At 35.5% G+C, this 26500-nt stretch overlaps 1 protein-coding gene across 8 annotated transcripts in view; it reads right to left on the bottom strand.

The window, feature by feature from the left end:
• pcdh15 (protocadherin related 15) overlaps positions 1-26500 on the bottom strand; it is a 238136-nt gene that overhangs the window by 142696 nt on the left and 68940 nt on the right. For all 8 annotated transcript variants that reach the window (XM_023962996.1, XM_023962995.1, XM_023962992.1 and 5 more), the window contains exon 2: positions 4179-4297. In XM_023962996.1, coding sequence (XP_023818764.1) covers positions 4179-4269 — 91 coding nt within the window. In that variant the 5' untranslated portion in view covers positions 4270-4297. The remainder of the gene's footprint in view (positions 1-4178; positions 4298-26500) is intronic.

The following is a 26500-nucleotide window of genomic DNA, read 5'->3' on the forward strand; positions in this document are numbered from 1 at the left end:
TGCTCTGCAGATTCTTCCTGTTCACCCGTGTGCAGCAAGCAAGCATCAGTGTGCAGTAGGTCAGGATGCCACTGTTGGTGGCACAGAGGAACCAGCAGCACCTTTTGAGGAGGTCTAACTGAAGATTTTAGAAATAGATATGGGACATGATTCTCTGACATCACCATATACAGTCACTGAGCACTTTATTGGCCACATCTGTCCAACTGCTCGTTAACACAAATTTCTAATCAGCCAATCACATGGCAGCAACTCAATGTATTTAGCCATGAAGACATGCTGCAGTTCGAACCGCACATCAGAATGGAGAAGATTGAAGTGACTTTGAACAGCTGGTCTGAGTATTTCAGAAACTACTGATCTACTGGGATTTTCCACACAACTATCTAGGGTTTACAGAGAATGGTCCAAAAAAGACAAAATATCCAGTGAGTACCAGTTCTGTGGGCATCTATGTCTTGTTGATGCCAGATATCAGAGGAAAATGCCGAGACTGGTTCCAGTTGATAAAAAGGTAACAGTAAGTCAAATTTTCACTGGTTACAACTAAGGTCTGCAGAAAAGCATTGCTGAACGCACAAGGCGTCAACGTTAAGGCAGGTGGACTACAGTAGCAGAAAACCACACCACGTGCCAATCCTGTTAGCTAAGAACAGGAAACTGAGGCTACAATTCACAGAAGGATCACCAAAATTGGGCAATAGAAGATTGGAAAACGTTCCCTGGTCTGATGAGTCTGCATTTCGGCTGCAACATTCAAATGGTAGCGTCGGAATTTGGCATCAACACCATGAAAGCATGGATCAATCCAGCCTTGCATGAATGCGTTAATCCTTTGTGGCATAGTTTCAATAGAGCACTGGAAACATTCTTCAGAGTTTCATCCATAATAACAAGATAGCATCACACAGTTATCCATGATGCCAATCTCTCATTCCACCACAACCTAAACTTCTGAAGGTAAAAGGGCGTGCAACCCAGTACAAACAAGGTTTACATAATAAAGTGAGTGTAACTACAGAATTTCAAATGTCATTATGGTTAGATTTGTTGTTCAATTTTTCAAATATATGATAAAAAAAGGTCAAAATTAACAGTTCACCTTAGTATTGCATTCTTGATGTTTGTACACTCTTTTTATTTTTCCAAAAAGCAAAATAAAATTTTGTACACATAAACTCCCATAGCTCTTGATAACAGAGGTAGGAAATAACTTGAGCGTTCTCTTTTGTCCTCCGTCCCTTCAACTCATCAGGGATTTTAAGGGTCTTCTTTCAGGCATTAGTTTTGTTCCGTTCTTCTTCAGCTGCCCCCCCATGTAAGCAATGCTCCTGATGGCATGATTACTCATCACAACAGATGTCATGCAAGGAGCTAGACTACTATAAACAAAATCTTTTCACATTTTGGGATTTAACAGAGGTCTTGCAGGAAAATCTCATAACGTGGACACATTATGAACAGGTAAAAAGCTGCTGCAGCTCGCAGTGTGGAGGCACGTTTTTTTTTTTTTTACTGTTTTCAGCTCTGTTTTCAAAATCTTTTTTGATTTCAAACATTTCTAGAAAAAAAAATCTTGCACTGTTATAATTCTGCAGCTGGAGAGAGTCACTCAGCATGCGGCTTAGTGTTTTTTGCATCACACTGTTTCTACAATATCATAAACCTGGTGGTGGTATGCTACATCCTTTTGTTGCATTACTTTTATTTTTATTTCATTTTGCTTTTGAACCTCAGGCATGACCAACATTCCTCAGTGAATAGATGTGCTGCACAAAAGACAATTTTGGGGTTTTGGTATTGAGGATGCAGTTCTCTGTATGGTTTGTGCTTGCTGCATTTTTGAATGTAGAATCTGACATTTAAGAAATATGACTTTCCTTTTTTGTGGAAAATTTTCAGCAGGTCTATTAATCATTTTTATTTTTTTCTGATCATCAGGTTGATGAGTTGTTAACAACTCAAATCTTAACTCACATCTTATTTCGTTAAGGCTTTAAAATTCAAAATATGCCTTATAATTATATGGCTATGCACTTTACAAAAATAAAAAATACTGAGAGGCTATACAGAAACTTTAGACTGAAAACTAAAAAAATAAATATATTTAAAAACAACAACAACAAAAGGGTAAAAATATTAGGACACCTCAAATTGAACAGATTAACAAGATTTATTAGTGAGAAGATAAAGCTTTGCTATAATCTCATCCTCCCTCGCTGACACTCAGTAAATACGGCAGCAAACACAACATCCAGTTGCAGATATAAGATGTTACATCCACTGCTCTGGCCATCTGAGTGTTATTTTCTGTTACTCTGTGATCCTTTGAGATATCATTTGCAGGATTTAGAATCACTTCTTTCTTTAACCAATTAAATTAAAGGCTATAGCCAAATCCATAATTGGCAACATTATAGCCTTATGACAAGGTCACTGAGCAACAAGAAAAACTGAAGAGATGCACTTGGTAGAAAATAATGTAAATGCAGAAAATGTGAATATAAATTTATGTTGATACAACATAAGTGCAAGTGTGGATAGTTATACAACACCATTTTTGTTAAGTAGAGATAGAATTCTAAACTGTGGAAGTGAGACTTGAAGTTGACTGGAGGGACGAAACAAGAGGAGGGTTTTGCGGGTCTACCTTTTGGTCGTCTCACCTGCCAAACAAACGCCCCCCACTGCCTCACTAATGTCTAAAGTTGAACTCTAAAAAAATCCAAGCTAATCACTAAATGCTAATTTAAAGCAATATAATTTTTTTTTATCATTTTAATGTAAAGTCTTTCTTTAAGTAATTTGCTGTCAAAAAGGCAATGAAATCTGGCTCCATTGGTTATTTGAGGAACTGCAGTATTTGGTACTTCAGCCTAATTTTTTAACTTCATTTCAAATCCAGCAACAAAATATATTGGTTATATTTTTTCTCGAAATGTTCACACATACTGCTTTCTGTTTCTGTTTTTAAAAAGAAACTGATTAAAAGTAGCTGATTAGATGTTGGGAATAATTAAAAAAAAAAAAAAAGGAAAACCGAACTATGAATCAGAATTGGTTTAATATCAAGGTCATTAAAAACATTTGTGAAGTTGTACCATCATGAGGCTCTTGTGAACAATAGTATTAATGAAAAGGACATTAGGAGTTAATATCCATTGAAGCAATCTTGTTTTAACATTTCTTAGGCTTTCGTAATCTATTTAAACGGTCAAGTAAAAAGGACAAGTTGGGAAAAAACTTTTTTTTTTATAAGTTGGGCAACCAATCAAGGAGTCATAAAGATTTCTGCCAGTTATTAGTTTTGGGACAGAGAAGCTTGAAAATTCAGGAAATAAACCAAAATACATTTAAATACACTTATAGAATCATGTAATGTGCTAGATAGGTAGGCTACTCATTTAAAAAAGGTTTTTTCTTTTTTTTTCAAATGCCTAAAAACCCATCTAAGAACCAACAGAAGTAGGTAAAGCTTAAAAGGTAAAGCATGCAAATTGGTTTGAGTTGAATGGGTGGTTCTTTTCATCAAACAGAATTTACCAGAAAGTATGCAATATTTAAAAAAAAATTCAAAATTGCAACATGCATTTTGTATCTCCAAGTGTATCCAGGCTTTTGTCAAAAAGATGTTTTAAAAAATATAAAATAAGAGCAGCCCAACAACGCTGGGTCTTTACTTTAATTGGCACCAGCTTCAAATTTACCAAGTTAAGACTATGAATGCTGGGATTTTCACTCTACAAAAAGGATCCAGTTAGTGAGGTCACTCGACTGTGACGGACAAAAGTTGGGTTTGAATCATGTTTTTAAATGAAGATTTATGCAAATGTAAATGCAAGGAGGAGAGTAGGATTGCTGTGAAAGCAAAGGTATTCATACTGTAAACTTTTGCCCAATGCTGACAGCATTTCTGAGCAAACGCTCGTCTCTTTGGTCTTCTTCAAGTTGAACTTAGTCAACACAGTCAAACTCTACTCCAAGGAAGCAAGTGGAAACTCTGACGGCTTAGCATATATGTATATTTACTTTAGTGTCAACTGCATGGGCTTCTGGTAACATAAAAATAATCCTCTTCCACCATGCAGCAATTCCTTTAAGAGACGCTTCCTCTAAAAGTGCTGTTAACAGAAAGGAAAAGGCCTGAGGGTGATTGGCCTCGGGCCTGTTGCTCGTACCTTTGACATCCTGGCCCCGACTGTGACTAAGCAACGAGAGGATTGCCATTGCTGTCCCGATCCATCTGACGAGCCGCCTCCCTCGTTGCATCTTCTGTCAAGCCTTATTGCCTGTCCACCTGAATGGAAAAATATGACAAAAATGATTATAAATTGCCAATTGATGTGCATGTGAGTGAGCAAGTGTGTGTGAGAACTTGCAGCAGACTGGCGACCTGTTCGGGGTGTATCATGCCTTTACCCAATAGTTGCACTGTTAGCTCCAGCAACATTGTGACCCCAACTGGGATAAGTCAGCTACTGAAAAGGGATGGATGGACAACAAAAATGTACATTTGTTCTACTGAACCCTTTGTATTTGCTTAATGTGCAGGTGGGACCAACACACAAGCATGTGCACACACAGATCTACATTAAAATTGAATCATCTAACCTCAATAACTAATTGAAGTTGCAAAGGGTTGCCAGGCATTGAAGCGTGTCCCAGCTTTCACCCTCATAGTGCAGCACAACAATGCAAAATCCCACTGAATCTTGTTTGAATCATTGTTTGATTTAATATAATACACTGTGTAATACAAGAACAACCCAAAATGAACCATCTAAGGCACACAGAGAACAAATGAACCGTTCATTGAAAAGTTCCCACTATGATTTAAACAAGCAGGCATTGCACTTTAAGTCCCATATCTCTGTTGGAAAAAAAAAAAGACAAACATTTTGCTTTGGAAGCTATGATGAGCTACAGTGATTGATTTCTCGCTTGACTGGAGTTACGGTACATGTGTCTGGAAGCAAGCCAACAAAATATTATACATATTTTTTTTTTTTTTTAATCAAACAAGACAAAAGAGATGCCTGAGTTGTTTCAATGCATGAATGATATAAAACTGTGTGGGATAAACTGAGTTTCCATCATGTGAAGATTCTCAAAGAAATGAAAGAAAAAATTGTTAAAAAAAAGATAACTGTATTTAATTGACTTTGTACGCAGAAGTTATTAATGAGAGAACCAGGTCTTTGGATGGTAGAAAGCACCAGCATCAATAGTCCTGTACTTTGAAAGATCCAGTATATTATGGATGATTTCAGTTCCTCCATGCCAACTTTTTAGACCTGGTTTAGATTACAATATGAATAAACTAAACTTATCTCTCAACAAAAATGCATGTTTTTACAGCAAAGCTTTCTGTAGAAAACACTGCAAACATTGTAAATGTTTAATATTTTTAAAACTATGATCAAGAAAAGTAGAGTCATTTTTTGGCTACAAAATTCTCAGCAAACTGATTTATTTATACCAATACAGGGATTTTTTTCTTGCATGTGAAAGATTATTATTATACCTACATTTGATTTATTTTATATTAATAAATATTCAAATTAGAAAAAAAGCTTATTTTTTTAAGATTTTGCAAGCTTAAAATTGCAAAAATGCGCATATATATATATATATATATATATATATATATATATATATATAAACTTATATATATATATATATATATATATATATAAACTTATATATATAGTGTGTGTGTGTGTGAGAGTAAATAAAAAAGATCAACATGTATCAACATGTTTCCAAACATATTCTTAAATAATAATAATAATTGTACAATAACATTTTAGTAAAATATAAACCGACAAACATTTTTTGTTAATACACGTGATGCCATGAAGACTTTCTGCCTGCCATTCTGGTCCAGGGTAGTCAAGACACATTCAGTAAACTGTCAGCCACTAAATAGTCAAACATCATAAAAAAAATTAAAAGTACTTGAATTGATTGGTACTTTAATAATTGATGAGATTCCTCTTATTATAAATTACATGATTGAGTATTATGAATAAATTTGCCAACTCACAACATCCAATCTTGATGTGGCTCTTTTAGAATATTACCTTTTTTGGAGGTGACTTACAGAAAGCGCCTTACTGACAATGTGAGCTTATTCAAGATAAGATGTGAAAATTGGCAAAAATGTAAATGTACCCACTGTCAAAATTTACATTCAAAATCTGTGACTAAGAAAAAAAACATTTATACTTGTAGGGCAGACTGCTGCAAGGCTAATTACAGTTTAGCACACCAAAAGCTCTGGAAGTCTCTGGGTAAAGTGATATTCAGAACAACATCTGGATATTTCAATTTGTTATAGTGAGAAATGTACGCCACCCCAACCTGCAAGATGTTTTGTCGTTCGTGAAGAAAATAAAAATGAAATACAAACTTAATACACTCTGTTCAAGCAAAAAGATTTATTTTTTAATAAAAAATTACAAATGATAAATCTTGGTCCCTTAGGGTGACAAGACAAACTGTCAAGTATTAATGATTTGGTGGTACAAAGGCGGAGAAGGGTGTTAAATAGCTTGTAAAATAATATCTTTAGTTGAATGAAGCCTTTTCTGGTATTCGAAATATGTTTTTAAATAAAATGTTATAAAGTGACCTTATGCCACTTGCTCATTTATAAGGGTAATGACAATGGATATCTTTTCCTCCCAGGCACTGAAGAATACCACTACACGCAGATCAGAAACCAGACAAAATTGTATTAAAGATTCATAAATTGTATTTAAAAAAATAATAATACAAAAAAGGGTATTAGAATTTTAATAAAAGGCAACGCAAGTTCTGCAATTGACCCAGAGCAATAAGCAAAGATTGTCGAACCCTGGACTTAAATTCAGTATTTTATCAACGGCTCTAAGCTATGGAAGAAAAAGGGCCGGTGTTGTGAGCTTCTAGGTTATTTGACATAATAACATTCTTTCATTTCCAAGGAAATGAAAAAGGTGTGAAATCATCTCTCATAATGTATAATAGTGTGAGAAGAGGGAACCATCTCACACTACTATTGACGCCTTTACATCAAAGCTTGTTTGACTAAATCAATTAGGGTGATTTCACACTTTAACAACAATGTCTAAACAAACAGGTCAGAGCATCTTCCACAGCTGCCCTATCATACAGCATCTAAGTATCTCTGCAGGCCAAACGTTTAGTATTCTCACTCTCCCATGAAACAAAGGAGGGAAGAGAAAGCTACAGATGTGTTCCTTGTGATGACTCTTTCACACTAATTTATGCACATTGGCAACCGAGTGGGTTAACATGAAGGCCACAAAGAAGCTAATGTCATTGTATGCTCCTTCAGTTCTCACAAGGGTGAGTCATGGAGGAAGAACATATTCAATCTCCTAAAGAAGTCCCAGGGAAAGGCTCAGGTTTTTGTACAATGTCTTTACAAGCCTGTCCAACAGTTTAGACTCAAACAGTCTCGGAGATGGCCGCTACCACGGGGGACATGATCTAAGGCTGGGTGTTATTGGCAAGCGCATTGGCACAGGGGCTTTTACCAGCACTAATCAATTTACTTTTGGTAGAACTGGGGAGAAGCCATAGCAGAAAGTGAGACAAGCTAGGTAGCTACTGCTGACAGCTTGGGGTTGGGCATGAAAAGGCATGTGGGCAGTTTAAATTCCAAGAGATCAATGCAGGGATATAAGGCCAGATTTGGTTTTGGTTTCACAAACACCAATGCGAGAGATCCTGCTGGAATTGATCGTCCCCTGGGTGACCGTATAAAGAAAGCGTAGGTCAGAAAGAAGTCAATGTAGGAGGGGCTGACAGACAAATCTTGAAGTTGGAGATGAAAGACTCAGGTTGGATGGTCTAATATCTCTTCAGACACTGGAGGTGCTTGGACAAAAGATTTTGAAACAGGAAAGTGCCATCAACAACATGACAGATGTAGATGAAAATGTCTCTGTATGGTCCACGGGTCAGCATCCTTGATCCTCAGTCATCCTAAGTACTTGGGCACAAGCCAGGGTTCAATCAACCCTGGCATAGTCGCTTAGGTGTGATTGTATGACATTAAGGCTGCATTTTACACTGCAGGTCTTGATGACCAAATCAGATTTTCTGACCATATCCGATTTTTTGATGACCCGCTTACATCATCTTTTAAAAGTGACCTGTATCCGATTTTTGCATTTACAATATACAATGCTGAAACTATCAAACGTAGACGTTCTGAGGACTACGTAACGCACCAGCATTTCCGCCTTCCGCGGCCCTGAGCACTGACCGCACGGATTAAAAAAATCATGAGCGAGCAGGCCCTTAATAATAATCATAGCAGTAATAAAAGCACATTTAGAAGATGCGTGTTGTTCCAAACGGCAAAAGTTTAACATGGCGAAAATCCTCCCCCTCCCCTAAATCGGATACATGCATTTGCGCGTGCCATGTAAGCAGACAAATCGGATATTCCCGTTTAAATGTGAATCGTATGTCAGTGACATCAACTCAGGACACCACCAACTGAGATCACATGACTTATTATAGGTGCTTTTGTGCGCTGATTTTGCTGTTCGAGTACAGCTGGAGCCCCATCAGCATGTTACCTTTCAGCCTCAGGCTTCAGATCGTAGTCGGAAACCGCTGTTATTTCCGGTCCGGTCGGGACACAAACGGTAACAAATGAAGCGGGACACCGTTGCTCTGAAACAGGCTAGAAACCGTTTATTTTTTTCCTTGGATCAAACTGTTAGTCCAGCACAACGTCTGCAAACACCTCATTGAGAACTCAGAGAGAGTACACAAGACGGCCGAGCAGCCCCCCTTTTTCCTCTCCCGCGCATCCCCTCTCCTGCCTCATCCTGGAGCGCCCAAGGCAACGCCTCGTCCCTCACTGCGTTGCCTCCATGACAACCGCAGTCACACAAAAAAAAAAAAAAAAAACAGAACAAAAAGGGGAGGGTTTTGCCATGCTAAACGTTTGCCGTTTGGACCAACACGCATCTTATAAATGTCCTTTTCTTACTGTTATGATTATTATTAAGGGCCTGCTTGCTCATAATTTTTTAAATCTGTGCGGTCAGTGCTCAGGACCGGGGAAGGCGGAAATGCTGCTGCGTTACGTAGTCCTCAGAACGTCTATGTTTGATAGTTTCAGCATTGTATAGTGTAAATGCAAAAATCTGATACGGGTCATTTTTAAGAGATGATGTAAGCGGGTCATCAAAAAAATCGGATATGGTCAGAAAATCGGATTTGCTCATCAAGACCTGCAGTGTAAATGCAGCGTTAAAGTGTATACTGGAGCTCATGAGATGTCTTTCTTTTTCACATGTTTTTTTAACAATATCTAGGAATGGTTGGAGCTGTGCAAACTATTATTAACTTTCTCTTTTAGTTCTTTACTATGAAGTTTTAGATGGGCTGTTGTGTCTGCCAAGATTGCCTTATTGGCAACTAAATATAAAAAGATCCACAGAATTTTACTGTATTGTGGTTCTTAAGAAAATTGCAGAAAAGGGAACTATAAATTGGTAAAGATTTTGAAACAGGTGCAAATTTATTTATTTTTTGCTTTAAGAGAGATGGTATGGTTTGGTCGCTCATCTTACAGTTTGAATTATCCAATTTATTAAAAAAAAAAAAAAAAAAAAAAAAAAAAAACTGTCATTTTGTGTTTTCAGCTTCCTCCTATTTATTGACTGACTCCAGTGAAAGCAGAAAAGGATGAAACATTTCAAGCTTGTTTGCATTATGCACAGTACAACAGCATGTTGCACATTAGACAAATTTAATCAAGAATCCTTTTCTCATTGTTGGAAAGTGTAAAAAAACAAACAGGGAAAATGTAATTTTACCATCTGGAGTGGAAAATAAAACGGGTAAGGCAGGTAAGGCCACAAACAACAAATTACTAGTGGCTGAAATGAGAGATTTTACCAGTTGTGGTTTTGTAGAGATCTTCCTCTAATTAGCTGTAAGCTAAAAAGCAAATAAAAGGAGCAGAAAAACACATTTACTTTTTACAGCCGAACTTTGAATATTATCACATTATCATTTCTGTTGTCTCAGCATTTATTCTATCACAATTAAGTTCTAGACAATGAATATTAAAAGGCATATTAAAAGTTGGACACCCCTTAAAGCAACAATGCCCTTAAAGGTGTGTTTTCATGTTTTCAATGAAAAGACACAAAAGGCATTTTATTTAGCAACCAAAAAAAGTTGCAATCTAATTGTGAGGATTGTGCCCTTTTTTTTTTCCATTCTTAGCTGTTTTTTCTTGGTTTTTGTCATGAACCCCGTGCCGCAGTCACACCGGGATCAAGGTTTTAATTATCTGCAGCTGTTCCACATGACCATAATCACCATCTGTGTATTTAAGTGTCTAGTTTTTCAGTTCATGTTTGTCAGATTGTCTACTTTGTCACCCTATTGGTGTGCCATGGATTTTAATTATGCAATTGGTATGTTTATTGTTGGAATTATTTTTTTTTCATATTAAATGTCCCACAACTGAAGTCACCTTTAGTACATAAACATGCAAGAGTGTCACTTTAACATTTTCCATGAACTGTATAAGTGGGCAAATTTTTCTTGCAGTACAAAACCAAAAGTCTTTTCCACTGGTTTTCTATTTATCCATTGTTTCCCTCCTGTCTTTCCCCCCTATGGTGCTCTCTTTTGAAACAGATTTATACATTGCACAGTCATACTTCTATCTTTCCAAAGAGGGCTGACTGATTGCTTTGATCCCTTTCAAATGAGAATACTCAGACCTGAACAACCAAACACCCTGAAGAAAGAAGTCATTGCATCCCACAGCTTACTAGAATCTTCTCCTGGTTGACATGGGAACACTAACATTTACATGAGAAACCAATAACGCTGCCACATATAAGATAAGGAAATCAGCTGGTACATGATAAAGGAAAGTGGTAACTTTTTATGTTTCTCCATTTTTGTTTTTTTTACTATGAGGCTCATTGGATTTTTAGAAGAGTCAAATATTTCAAGTGCAAAAAGGGGGTATTTATGCAAAATATAGAGCCGCACTAAGTCGATTCTAATAAAGTAGAAATTGATTACAAAAAAATAAATGTATATCATGGTGCAGCAAAAACAAAGTCGGTCTCATCCTGTCAGCATTTCTACTCATCCCAATATTTTTTGTCCAGTTTATCTTCTATCCATTATCTTTGTGGAGTAAAATGTAATTCAACTTTAAGAAGAGGATAGAAGCAGGATGTGGTGATGGAAATGGTGTAGAAATGTGAATAAAATAATCACATTTGTGGATCATAAAAGAACGAATGATGCAAAACTTACAAATGGAAAGTGATGCAGGATCTCAAACTAGTAGTGTAGTATTATCTGTAAATTTGGAGAATGATGAGATGTTATTACTTTATAAAGCTAAATTTGAATCAAATATATTAAATGCTAAACACAAAAGGGTCCTCATGGTATAACTGAGTAAAAAAGGCAATTTTTCTTTTGTTTACTATATAGTTAACATAGGGACCTCTTCAGAATTGTAATTATTTATAAACCGCAAAATAATATTAAAATGCCACAACAGGGCTTGAATTTTCTCAATTATTTTGGATTAAATAATTTAAAAAGCAGCCAGTGGTTACTGAAAATAAAACATTGCCTCCACAAGTATCACAAATGGACAGACTGAGATGGATTGCACAAACTGAAGTCCAGAATTCATCATTATATTCAAAACTAATAAGAGTAAAACATGTAGAAATCTTTTTTTTTTCCAAAAGTCAAAATGACAAAATCAATCTCTCTACCTTGTACACCATTCAAAATTTCACTTTGTTTGGTCTTAAAAAGAATTATAGTGAAAAGTACTAACATCCATTAAACAAAAGGGGACAATACTGGCAACTATCACAGATGCAGTTTGGTCATGATTTGCAAATTAGTTTCATTAAGATCATGAAATAAGTGTCCCATGAAAGCAGATGCCTAACAGTCCCAACACTGATTAGGTTGTACTGAAACATAAAATGGGGGCATTAAGAACAAAAATATAGAGTTTGTAGTCTCCATCTGCGTACCCTTAGACTGTAGGATTGTGGGCTTGGTTCATACCAAAGACCCACCACTTCTCTGCTTTAGATTCACCCCGAGTAGTAGTACTGAGTCGCCAAATGGTCCCCAGGTTGCTGTATTTGCACCTCATCACTCCCATACAAGATGGATTGACTGCAAAGAACAAATTTCCCACACTGTGACGTGTGTATAACCATTGTCACATTGAGAATCTAGCTTTTTTGTACACAAACAAAGAAGGGATGGAGCGTGAAATTGACCAACAGACTGGTAAAGCCTCTGCAATAATGAGGCCTTTATACCTTTTTTGAGGTGGGTTGAAAGGCCAGGCATTTAATTTACCTATCATTCTACATCCCTACCCTCACCTATGGACATGAGCTGTTGATTATGAATGAGGGGAAATCATCATAGATACAGGCAATGGAAAAGAGTATTAGTCATAGAGTGAAAGAGGTTTTGCTTAGAGATAAAGTTAAAAGCCCAATCATTCCATGGGGTCATTCTCTTCCATGTCAATAAAATCCAGGTCCAATACTCTGGACTTTTGGATGTATTGCTAGAGAGGTGAGGTGTATGAAACACAGTTAACTGTGAGGAGATGGTGTGGAAGACCAGAACACCCTGGCCTATTAAGGGCTTTGTGTCCATCTGGAGGAGCTGGAAGAAGGAACCAAAGAGAGACATCTAGGTATTCTTGCTAATTACTACCTGAACCTAGAAAAGCAGAAGTTAATGAAATGAAAAAAATAGGTTTCCCAAATGTAAATCTAAAGTTGAGTCTGAAGTAAGTACATGTGTATGAAAGGGTACTTTTGTTAAAATGACCAAGAGGTGTAGAGCTAATATAGTCTGAATTATTTTACTGCTTTTACAAATTTTAAACAGTAAAAGCGTTAGATTTAGGTTATTAGAAATTACATTATTTAATAGCAGTAGCTATTCTTTCACAATGTAAAACAGGTATGTTTAGTAAAACCCATCATTTACAATACCAATAAAAGACTATAGAGAACCAATAAAGTTTCACATGAATTCAGTGACAGAAAAAAAGTGAGCAAAATCTGTGTGGTGTTCCCCTGACAAACATTAAACAACTTTGACACCTGAGGTCATTTGAAACCATCTCAGAGGATCACTCATCTGCTGAATGTTCTAACCGATTTATTTTGGTGTTTAGTAAGCTCATCTCATGTTCACACTTTTTTTTGAGTCTTTATTTTTTGCATAGAAAGGATTTGCCCCATTCTAAATGTATCATTTTGAGTACTGGATGAAACAATTTTACAGTATATTCATTGCTTTTTGTTGCCCCATTGCTTAAGAGTAAAAAGCAGTACAGCCTTAGCATTGCTAATTTAATAATTCAATTTAACAGAACAAATTGTTTACCTATTGAACACAATTGGATTACATATTATTTTAGATGTAAAACTTCCTTTTTAAAATAGACTGTTTATAAAAACATTTCTGAAATACGTTTAACTGAACAAAAAAAAAACTGTCAAAATTGAATAAAACACATTATAATTGATCCTTTGATTAAAAAAATTAACGTGTTACGACCATCGTCGTTTTTCTTATATTTTGTGTGTTGAATGTGGTGTCAAAGTTCTTTTTGTGTGTGTGTAGGTGCCCAGATTCAGGACTAAACACGGGGAATCAGCGTTTCAGTCTTATGCAGCTAAAAGCTGGAACAGTCTCCCTGAGGTTGAGAGAGGCCTCTACTGTGTTAAGGTTCAAATCTAAACTCAGAACATTTCTGTAGCCATGTATATAACTGAAGGGTCCTTATCGACACCTCTTTTCATTTTATTTTCTTTTTCCTTTATTTCAAAGCAAATTTTAGAATAATTCTCTCTGTTTTTTTTTTTTTTTATGTTTGCACTGGTATGTATTGTGATTTTAATGCAGTTTCCTGTTTTGTGAAGCACTTTCAATTACTTTGTGTACAAATTGTGTTACACAAATAATCTTGCCTTCATGTTTCTTTTCAGGTGATCTGGATTAGTGAGCTAAGAACTTGTGGCTGCACCGGAATGGAGGATGAGACTTTAAACACAAAGCATCTTCACCGCATCATGGGGAGTTTTGGGCTGTGGTTTATCTGTCTTTCTACCTCCCACTGACAGCACTTGAAGGTTTTGTGAGGCCTTTGGCTGTTGGTTATTTTCTGGAAAACTTTAGTGAAACTTTGTTGTAACCTTAACTGAGAAAATTTTAGTTAAAGCAGTAGGGGTGAACTGCCTTTATTTTTCCACTGTTTTCTCCTATTTTGGTTAGGTTCAAGAAGACGAGTCAGACTCTGTCATTTATTTTCCTTTTGTTTAATTGGAAGTCAAATAGAGCCTTTTACATTTTTGTTAGTTTTGTTTTCTTTATTATGTTGGCCTTGGTTCACCCTGAAGTTAGATGATTCATTTTTTCTTTTGTTATCTTTACAATTAGGACAATAAATCCTATTATTTGTAGAGTAAATTGTCTTGGTGGCTTGAGGGTGTACTTATTGACATTTGGATTTCTATCTCTCTTTATTTATGTTATGACCTGCACTCCTACACATAAGGTGCATAACTCAATGACATAAAGAAAACATGAATGATTCCAACAAAAACAGAAAATGTTTTTTTTTGCTTGGAAAAAAAAGTAAATGCTTTAAAAAAAATGTATTTATGGATTTGATAAGTCAATGTTTGCTAAGACAATACTGTGCATCGTAAGTAAATGCCTCTTTGAGTTTGATAATGCTGTAAGGTAGTTCCTTCAACATAAGCTAACCCTGTGTCAGAGTGTTCTTATTGGTTGAGTGAAGTAACACGATACTTGGAGTTGAGACAAACTTTGTGTGAAGATAAAAGATTGAGGAGGTGCCCACACTCGTCTTATGGACAGGTCTTGCTGGTGAGCTAGAGCCCAAGCAAATATTGCAAACTTCATACTGTTGAAGGGCATTATCTGCACTCACCTGCTCGAGACGAGTGAAAGTTTCAGAGCAAATAGTGCTTGTCGTGCAAAGATTTCCCTCCCCACGCACGTCCTAAAGAGTTGTGCAATCGCCATCACCAGGAAAGCACAGCAAGACAATACTGTTTTTATTTGACCCAGCTCTATTTTCAGCAAAATCCTGTGCTCAACACTTACACACGACCCGATGTCTGAATGTAAAATAGGGAGAGCATGCAAACAGTAAATGAGGTCTTAAAATAGTTTTACCATTTTCTTAAAGATTGACTTGCAAACTTTCAGATTCAAAAGGAGTGTTGCGTATAAATTAATATATAATCAATTTGTTTTGAATAGGAAGTCAATGTAACAACAAATCTAACAGATTTTAGATTATTCTTCCATTTTCTTCCTCTGCATTTGTCAAATTCTTAGTAATTCAACGTTCCGCTTATGAGTGGAAACAAATATTTTTTAGTTTTACTTTTATTATACTTTTTCAATATAAACCAAAAAGAATAAAATAAAAAATATATATATATATATATATATATATATATATATATATGTATGTATGTATGTATGTATGTATGTATGTATGTATGTATGTATGTATGTATATATATATATATATATATATATATATATATATATATATATATATATATATATATATATATATATATATATATATATATATATATATACATATATATATATATATATATATATACATATATATATATATACAAGTCCTCTAAGTTTTAAGAAGTACACAGCCTATGCGGCTTAAATAATTTGATATCAGCAACACAATTGAACCAATTAATCAACTAATGCAGTACATCAAGTATGTGTTTGACAACCTTGTACACAACTGTACTAAATCCCAAATGGAATTGCAATGACAATGTCATTTTTGAGTTTAATTCTGGTGAATGACACATTCTGAGCACTGACAGATAAAAATACAACTGCAAATCCACTTGGCATAAATGTTTTGATAGACACTTGAGCAAAAATTCTTGCAAAATCAGGTAAACAGGAAAGGGCAAAACAAACAAGTATATTGAAAATAACAAGTGTAATAAAAAGTTATGGTACAAAAATAAAATGGAAGAAAAATAATTGCTATGAGATTTTTTCCAATTTTTGTTATACATTCAGGGATTTTGTAGAACAAGATGTCTCTGTGAAATGTTTCCATAATGAAGTATGAAAAATACACTAATCACTTCTAACACTATGAGAGACAGAGTCTGCTTCATTTAGTGTCTAACTGGGTGTGTGTGTCTGAAAAAACCTCATTTCTGCATGAATGCCTTTTGAAACCACCAGTAACCGGTAAAAACCTAATTTCAATTCACAATAAGCCTGCAGAATAAACCGCAAATTTAACGTTATCGCGATATCAAGCTGAGCATTATGCATATCGTAAAAGATGGTGAAAATTTCAATAAATAGTTACCTTAAATGTGCTAAAATAATCTTATGCCCGGCCGCTTCATGTATTTAGTGAAACAAATAAATCCATTTATGCATTTGACAAATAAAATGGACGCCTTCACTTTGTGGACCAATGGGATGGAGCCCTTTCATGTTAGATGTTCCTGACATATGTAGACGAAGTGTACGAAGTATACTTTGTAAACTGTTGCAATGAAATGGGAATAATATTTTTGGTTGTTTTGCTATCTGTTCATGTACAGAAATTTATTACGTTATCGCAATATTGATCACTAATATCGCATATCGCGAGTTTTCCTCATTTCGTGCAGTCCTAATTCACAACATAGGTTTTTTGACATTTTAAAAGTAAAAATAATTCCCCACATAAACCAAAAAGCAACATACTAAAACACACTGAAAATCATGTTTTCGGTGTTTTAAACATGTCCTTGATATTTTTTTTATTTTTATGGAATACTCAAATCAAGGACATTGAGCTCAAAACGGCATTTCAAAGTATTTCTTCATTCAAAGTGTTGTGAATCAGACAAGACAAAAACAAGCTGTTGGGAAAAAGAGCTTATTTATGTTTTAGAAAATGTGGTGGGCGGGGCCACAAGCTCCCTGTTATGGACTAAATTTCTGTACGTCTTTGTTTTTGTCTTCTGAGCTGGCATCTGGCTCAAAACTGTATGACTGGATGAATCTAATGTTGTTCAACATTTTTGTTGCACCGCTATTGTTAGGTTGGGCATGTAAGGGACAGCAAGCCAACAGGAGAACTTGTAAACAGCTTTCAGGAATTGGAAGGGAAGGGGCACAGAGTTTCATCATGCCGACAGTCCCGCGAGTTTCATCATGCCGACAGTCCCGCCCACAACTCGGAGGCGGGTTTCTAAAGAACTACTGCCGCTCTGCAGAAACAAAGTCTAAGAAAATGACATTAGATTGGCTAAAAACAGCGCAATCACAATTAAAAGACTCTCAAAATAGCTCCAAAATGATCGGAGTGGGTCCTTTCAACAAAAAGTTAAAAGTACAAATCAATTAAGAAATATCACAAAATGTTTTTAAAAGCCAAACGAAATTTATTTCCAGTCTGATTCAGTCATAATGAAAAAATGTTGAAGCTTCCTGCTTATCCTACTATGAAATGAAAATGCTGGATGATAAATGCATTTACATGTTTAAATCCCACTTTACTCCCTCTTAACGTCACACACCAATAACCACATGCTATAGAGTTGGCCTTACTGTCCGAGGTTCAATGCTTAATAACTCTTCTACACGTGGAGTGGCAAGCTGTACATACTGAACACAGCCAACCTTAGAGCCCTCACTTCAACAAGCAAGCAATCTAAAAAGACAAAAAATTATGGTGCATGAGTTATTCCAATACAATAAACATTATAGCTGCATATTTTACCTGAGACTACAAGATGATTGTGGCTTGGCAACTGCCTCAAAATGAAGCACGCAATACACCCTGCAACGCAACACAACACCAGCTGCTCAGCTCTCATGTGTAACTCAAAGCTTTGCAGCCTCGGTGAACCTGATACGACTGCAGGCAAGGTCACTGTGAGCACACAATTCCCCATCCATGTTCAAATCTAAAGGATGACAGATTGTTTATTTCATTTTAAATAAACTGTTACACCTTTTAAAAGCTTGAATAAAAATATGTTATTTGCAGCGTGGAGTTTAGATGCTTAGATAGTCACAGTAGTGGAAGGAGACGGTCCTGAACAAATTTCTTATTCCAAATTACAGTGTTAAAAAACAGACACATTTTAGAGTCAAAACTCAAGCTGGTGAAAACCGCCTTTGTGTTTCTATGTGCAACCAACTGCAGTTACCAGATACAAAGACAAATTTAAGCTAATTGCCTCTAGACATTAAATCTCATGCTCTGTGCTGCTGGTCAAAGGATGAACGGGATAAATTTATACAAGTTTTGCTACATCAGGATCTCTTCTGTTTCCATGTAAACAAGATTTTTTCAAACTGGCTTGACTGTTGTAAATGCCATATGTTATGTTAAGTTTAATATCTAGAAAGTAATCAAAAAAATATTTTTTGTTTGGTTTAATTGGTGGAAAAACGTTTGACGCAGACAAAATTGAATCAATTCAATTTAAATTTCAAAGAAACATTAACACAACCAATCAGGTAAGTTAGTAAGTTAGTTAGTAAGTTAGTAAGCTCATCTCATGTTCACACTTTTTTTTGAGTCTTTATTTTTTGCATAGAAAGGATTTGCCCCATTCTAAATGTATCATTTTGAGTACTGGATGAAACAATTTTACAGTATATTCATTGCTTTTTGTTGCCCCATTGCTTAAGAGTAAAAAGCAGTACAGCCTTAGCATTGCTAATTTAATAATTCAATTTAACAGAACAAATTGTTTACCTATTGAACACAATTGGATTACATATTATTTTAGATGTAAAATTTCCTTTTTAAAATAGACTGTTTATAAAAACATTTCTGAAATACGTTTAACTGAACAAAAAAAAAACTGTCAAAATTGAATAAAACACATTATAATTGATCCTTTGATTAAAAAAATTAACGTGTTACGACCATCGTCGTTTTTCTTATATTTTGTGTGTTGAATGTGGTGTCAAAGTTCTTTTTGTGTGTGTGTAGGTGCCCAGATTCAGGACTAAACACGGGGAATCAGCGTTTCAGTCTTATGCAGCTAAAAGCTGGAACAGTCTCCCTGAGGTTGAGAGAGGCCTCTACTGTGTTAAGGTTCAAATCTAAACTCAGAACATTTCTGTAGCCATGTATATAACTGAAGGGTCCTTATCGACACCTCTTTTCATTTTATTTTCTTTTTCCTTTATTTCAAAGCAAATTTTAGAATAATTCTCTCTGTTTTTTTTTTTTTTTATGTTTGCACTGGTATGTATTGTGATTTTAATGCAGTTTCCTGTTTTGTGAAGCACTTTCAATTACTTTGTGTACAAATTGTGTTACACAAATAATCTTGCCTTCATGTTTCTTTTCAGGTGATCTGGATTAGTGAGCTAAGAACTTGTGGCTGCACCGGAATGGAGGATGAGACTTTAAACACAAAGCATCTTCACCGCATCATGGGGAGTTTTGGGCTGTGGTTTATCTGTCTTTCTACCTCCCACTGACAGCACTTGAAGGTTTTGTGAGGCCTTTGGCTGTTGGTTATTTTCTGGAAAACTTTAGTGAAACTTTGTTGTAACCTTAACTGAGAAAATTTTAGTTAAAGCAGTAGGGGTGAACTGCCTTTATTTTTCCACTGTTTTCTCCTATTTTGGTTAGGTTCAAGAAGACGAGTCAGACTCTGTCATTTATTTTCCTTTTGTTTAATTGGAAGTCAAATAGAGCCTTTTACATTTTTGTTAGTTTTGTTTTCTTTATTATGTTGGCCTTGGTTCACCCTGAAGTTAGATGATTCATTTTTTCTTTTGTTATCTTTACAATTAGGACAATAAATCCTATTATTTGTAGAGTAAATTGTCTTGGTGGCTTGAGGGTGTACTTATTGACATTTGGATTTCTATCTCTCTTTATTTATGTTATGACCTGCACTCCTACACATAAGGTGCATAACTCAATGACATAAAGAAAACATGAATGATTCCAACAAAAACAGAAAATGTTTTTTTTTGCTTGGAAAAAAAAGTAAATGCTTTAAAAAAAATGTATTTATGGATTTGATAAGTCAATGTTTGCTAAGACAATACTGTGCATCGTAAGTAAATGCCTCTTTGAGTTTGATAATGCTGTAAGGTAGTTCCTTCAACATAAGCTAACCCTGTGTCAGAGTGTTCTTATTGGTTGAGTGAAGTAACACGATACTTGGAGTTGAGACAAACTTTGTGTGAAGATAAAAGATTGAGGAGGTGCCCACACTCGTCTTATGGACAGGTCTTGCTGGTGAGCTAGAGCCCAAGCAAATATTGCAAACTTCATACTGTTGAAGGGCATTATCTGCACTCACCTGCTCGAGACGAGTGAAAGTTTCAGAGCAAATAGTGCTTGTCGTGCAAAGATTTCCCTCCCCACGCACGTCCTAAAGAGTTGTGCAATCGCCATCACCAGGAAAGCACAGCAAGACAATACTGTTTTTATTTGACCCAGCTCTATTTTCAGCAAAATCCTGTGCTCAACACTTACACACGACCCGATGTCTGAATGTAAAATAGGGAGAGCATGCAAACAGTAAATGAGGTCTTAAAATAGTTTTACCATTTTCTTAAAGATTGACTTGCAAACTTTCAGATTCAAAAGGAGTGTTGCGTATAAATTAATATATAATCAATTTGTTTTGAATAGGAAGTCAATGTAACAACAAATCTAACAGATTTTAGATTATTCTTCCATTTTCTTCCTCTGCATTTGTCAAATTCTTAGTAATTCAACGTTCCGCTTATGAGTGGAAACAAATATTTTTTAGTTTTACTTTTATTATACTTTTTCAATATAAACCAAAAAGAATAAAATAAAAAAAAAATATATATATATATATATATATATATATATGTATGTATGTATGTATGTATGTATGTATGTATATATATATATATATATATATATATATATATATATATATATATATATATATACATATATATATATATATATATACATATATATATATATACAAGTCCTCTAAGTTTTAAGAAGTACACAGCCTATGCGGCTTAAATAATTTGATATCAGCAACACAATTGAACCAATTAATCAACTAATGCAGTACATCAAGTATGTGTTTGACAACCTTGTACACAACTGTACTAAATCCCAAATGGAATTGCAATGACAATGTCATTTTTGAGTTTAATTCTGGTGAATGACACATTCTGAGCACTGACAGATAAAAATACAACTGCAAATCCACTTGGCATAAATGTTTTGATAGACACTTGAGCAAAAATTCTTGCAAAATCAGGTAAACAGGAAAGGGCAAAACAAACAAGTATATTGAAAATAACAAGTGTAATAAAAAGTTATGGTACAAAAATAAAATGGAAGAAAAATAATTGCTATGAGATTTTTTCCAATTTTTGTTATACATTCAGGGATTTTGTAGAACAAGATGTCTCTGTGAAATGTTTCCATAATGAAGTATGAAAAATACACTAATCACTTCTAACACTATGAGAGACAGAGTCTGCTTCATTTAGTGTCTAACTGGGTGTGTGTGTCTGAAAAAACCTCATTTCTGCATGAATGCCTTTTGAAACCACCAGTAACCGGTAAAAACCTAATTTCAATTCACAATAAGCCTGCAGAATAAACCGCAAATTTAACGTTATCGCGATATCAAGCTGAGCATTATGCATATCGTAAAAGATGGTGAAAATTTCAATAAATAGTTACCTTAAATGTGCTAAAATAATCTTATGCCCGGCCGCTTCATGTATTTAGTGAAACAAATAAATCCATTTATGCATTTGACAAATAAAATGGACGCCTTCACTTTGTGGACCAATGGGATGGAGCCCTTTCATGTTAGATGTTCCTGACATATGTAGACGAAGTGTACGAAGTATACTTTGTAAACTGTTGCAATGAAATGGGAATAATATTTTTGGTTGTTTTGCTATCTGTTCATGTACAGAAATTTATTACGTTATCGCAATATTGATCACTAATATCGCATATCGCGAGTTTTCCTCATTTCGTGCAGTCCTAATTCACAACATAGGTTTTTTGACATTTTAAAAGTAAAAATAATTCCCCACATAAACCAAAAAGCAACATACTAAAACACACTGAAAATCATGTTTTCGGTGTTTTAAACATGTCCTTGATATTTTTTTTATTTTTATGGAATACTCAAATCAAGGACATTGAGCTCAAAACGGCATTTCAAAGTATTTCTTCATTCAAAGTGTTGTGAATCAGACAAGACAAAAACAAGCTGTTGGGAAAAAGAGCTTATTTATGTTTTAGAAAATGTGGTGGGCGGGGCCACAAGCTCCCTGTTATGGACTAAATTTCTGTACGTCTTTGTTTTTGTCTTCTGAGCTGGCATCTGGCTCAAAACTGTATGACTGGATGAATCTAATGTTGTTCAACATTTTTGTTGCACCGCTATTGTTAGGTTGGGCATGTAAGGGACAGCAAGCCAACAGGAGAACTTGTAAACAGCTTTCAGGAATTGGAAGGGAAGGGGCACAGAGTTTCATCATGCCGACAGTCCCGCGAGTTTCATCATGCCGACAGTCCCGCCCACAACTCGGAGGCGGGTTTCTAAAGAACTACTGCCGCTCTGCAGAAACAAAGTCTAAGAAAATGACATTAGATTGGCTAAAAACAGCGCAATCACAATTAAAAGACTCTCAAAATAGCTCCAAAATGATCGGAGTGGGTCCTTTCAACAAAAAGTTAAAAGTACAAATCAATTAAGAAATATCACAAAATGTTTTTAAAAGCCAAACGAAATTTATTTCCAGTCTGATTCAGTCATAATGAAAAAATGTTGAAGCTTCCTGCTTATCCTACTATGAAATGAAAATGCTGGATGATAAATGCATTTACATGTTTAAATCCCACTTTACTCCCTCTTAACGTCACACACCAATAACCACATGCTATAGAGTTGGCCTTACTGTCCGAGGTTCAATGCTTAATAACTCTTCTACACGTGGAGTGGCAAGCTGTACATACTGAACACAGCCAACCTTAGAGCCCTCACTTCAACAAGCAAGCAATCTAAAAAGACAAAAAATTATGGTGCATGAGTTATTCCAATACAATAAACATTATAGCTGCATATTTTACCTGAGACTACAAGATGATTGTGGCTTGGCAACTGCCTCAAAATGAAGCACGCAATACACCCTGCAACGCAACACAACACCAGCTGCTCAGCTCTCATGTGTAACTCAAAGCTTTGCAGCCTCGGTGAACCTGATACGACTGCAGGCAAGGTCACTGTGAGCACACAATTCCCCATCCATGTTCAAATCTAAAGGATGACAGATTGTTTATTTCATTTTAAATAAACTGTTACACCTTTTAAAAGCTTGAATAAAAATATGTTATTTGCAGCGTGGAGTTTAGATGCTTAGATAGTCACAGTAGTGGAAGGAGACGGTCCTGAACAAATTTCTTATTCCAAATTACAGTGTTAAAAAACAGACACATTTTAGAGTCAAAACTCAAGCTGGTGAAAACCGCCTTTGTGTTTCTATGTGCAACCAACTGCAGTTACCAGATACAAAGACAAATTTAAGCTAATTGCCTCTAGACATTAAATCTCATGCTCTGTGCTGCTGGTCAAAGGATGAACGGGATAAATTTATACAAGTTTTGCTACATCAGGATCTCTTCTGTTTCCATGTAAACAAGATTTTTTCAAACTGGCTTGACTGTTGTAAATGCCATATGTTATGTTAAGTTTAATATCTAGAAAGTAATCAAAAAAATATTTTTTGTTTGGTTTAATTGGTGGAAAAACGTTTGACGCAGACAAAATTGAATCAATTCAATTTAAATTTCAAAGAAACATTAACACAACCAATCAGGCGTAGAACACATTCTAAGATAAATTTGTGTTCCATTATTGAGCCACATTTTATTTTGATATCAGCCCTGTTCTGTATTCTTTTCCAATGAATAACACTCCACCCACATACACAAAAAAATCTTGTTAAAACACCAAAACTAATTAATTTTGCATGATCCCTAATGACGATCCATGCATGCATGGAATGATTTGGAAATGGGCTTCAATAAAAGCCCATTACATTGGTCAAAAAATTTAAATTGATGGTTTATCTTTATTTGCTGCTGCTACACAGAAATGGATGTAAATGCTTTGATGAAATGAGTGATTCCTGCCTGAATGTAATAAGTCAGCTGTGATTGAAGGCCAGCAGTGACCTAAATGAGCACTTGACACAGCAGTGAAATACATAGAAATATCTCAGGCCAACTTTTCTTAAAAATGAGGCAAACTTAGGTAATGTTTACCCCAAACAAAACAAACAAAAAATTCTGATGTTGTGGTTTGTCCAGCTGGCTCAAAGACATCATTAATGGGAATATGCAGAGACACTATTGCAGTGTTATGCATTTACTCTTATAGCAAACAATTTTTTTTAATGTGGGCTTTAAGTGCTCTTGTGGCAGGCTGTGATAGTTTGAATATGATAAACCCAGAGCACTGGCTTATGCAATGTACTTGAACAGGGAAAAATATGCTACTGTATCAGAACGTTGAGGTAAACAGAGTACTGTTAACTTTAAAAGATGAGCATAATAACCTTTTTTAGGTATTTGGTGGTCAAATAAGATGAATTAAAATATTGATGCTCAACAGAATTCCCCTAACCAGATTAGTCAGTTTAAGTTGATTGTGTATCACTCTTGAAAACAACGCCTTATAGATTTAATAACGTGTACACTTATATATATATATATATATATATATATATATATATATATATATATATATATATATATATATATATATATATATATATATATATATATATATATATATATATAATTTTAGAAACTTCTAAAAGTTTTTGGTATTTTTAATACATTCTTGTGGCATTTTTCTCACTATGGGGGGCATATATAAAAGAACTTAAGACTTAAATTGCGTTTGAGTATTTCTTAATTCAAATTGTGATGAATCAGGAGCATATCATAACATCCCGTTTGAAAAAGCTCTCAGATGTGATGTAGAAATCGAAATGGGCAGGCTACTTAAAACTTAGTGCTCCAACATTCAGCAACTTTTCAGATCCCAGGGCAAAATTTTTTCTCAGCGGCAAATTATGTAACTTGTTTTTGATGTTAATGAAGACTTTTGGTGACTTTGACAGGTTGCCAAAGTTCCTCTCTCTTCACAAAGAGCAGTTATGGCTGCTGCTAGCTTATGCAGTTCTGTCCCGCTTGTCCCCAGCGCACTCACAACAGATTGTTACGTTTGAAGGGCAGACAAATCTTTGTCTTCACTCAACCTCACATCCTATCTTCAGTCAGAGCAGATGTTTACTGCATTGTTCAGACTTTGATTTCATAAATTGCATATCCACTGTGCTTTCTCTGACACCAATTGGGATGTAAATCAAAGAGTGTGTCGATCTATTTAAATTGAGATATTAAGTATAAAAACATTCAGACTTAGAGTAACAAAGTCCTTCCATTTGCAAATAAGTAAAGGAATTTTCACACTAAAGGCCCGTACACACCGGGACGAATATTCGCCAGCCGTTTTTCGCCACGTTTTTTGTGTTCACACCCAGGCGATTTTCGCTGACGATGAGCCGAGCGAACATGCAATTTCATTCCCTGACAATAGATGGCGCTTAATGTAAAACAGAAATTCCCCTGTACACAAGGTGGCGCTGCGCAACTTTACGCTTCTTAAAGTCGCTTTTCACTCAGAAGAAGAGAGCAAGTATTTACGCGCTTGTCAGAGTCAAACAAAGAAAACATGAATATTTCCAGCACCAGTAGCTCTAGCTCCAGTTCCAGAGATGATGAAATTATTGTTCTGTTGAATGATGAAAGACGCCGGAAAAGACGCCGATTTTGGGTACATCCCATAGTTACGAGAAGAGAAGAACATGGGGAGTTTAATCGACTGGTACAAGAGCTGAAAATGTATCATGAGCGTTTTCGGGGATATTTTAGAATGTCCGTCATTATTTCTTTGCGGCAGTGTAGACGCTCCTTGGCGTCTATCTTCTTTGCTGGTATGTGTGCTCAGAAAGGCAGTTTTGTGTTTGAGCGCCCCCAAGTTGTGTTTTACTGAAACTTCAGAAGCTCCAGACACGTGTGCAAAAGCGCCATTCTCATTGGTCGTATAGTTTTTGACGAAAAAACGAACCCGAGGCGTTTTTTAAAAAGTGACGCTTTGACGCGTGGCGTTTTTTCGCGTCGGTGTGCACACTCACATTGGTGCCCTCTGTTTAGTCACGAGGTGTTAAACGTCGGCGAATATCGCGCGCGAAATTCGTCTCGGTCTGTACGGGCCTTAAGAAATGTGCTGTTCAAAATTTGTTAGTTGTCTTTCTACAGAAACTTCAGCTTTCG

This window comes from Oryzias latipes, chromosome 15, assembly GCF_002234675.1.
Source record: "Oryzias latipes chromosome 15, ASM223467v1".
NCBI lineage: Eukaryota > Metazoa > Chordata > Actinopteri > Beloniformes > Adrianichthyidae > Oryzias > Oryzias latipes.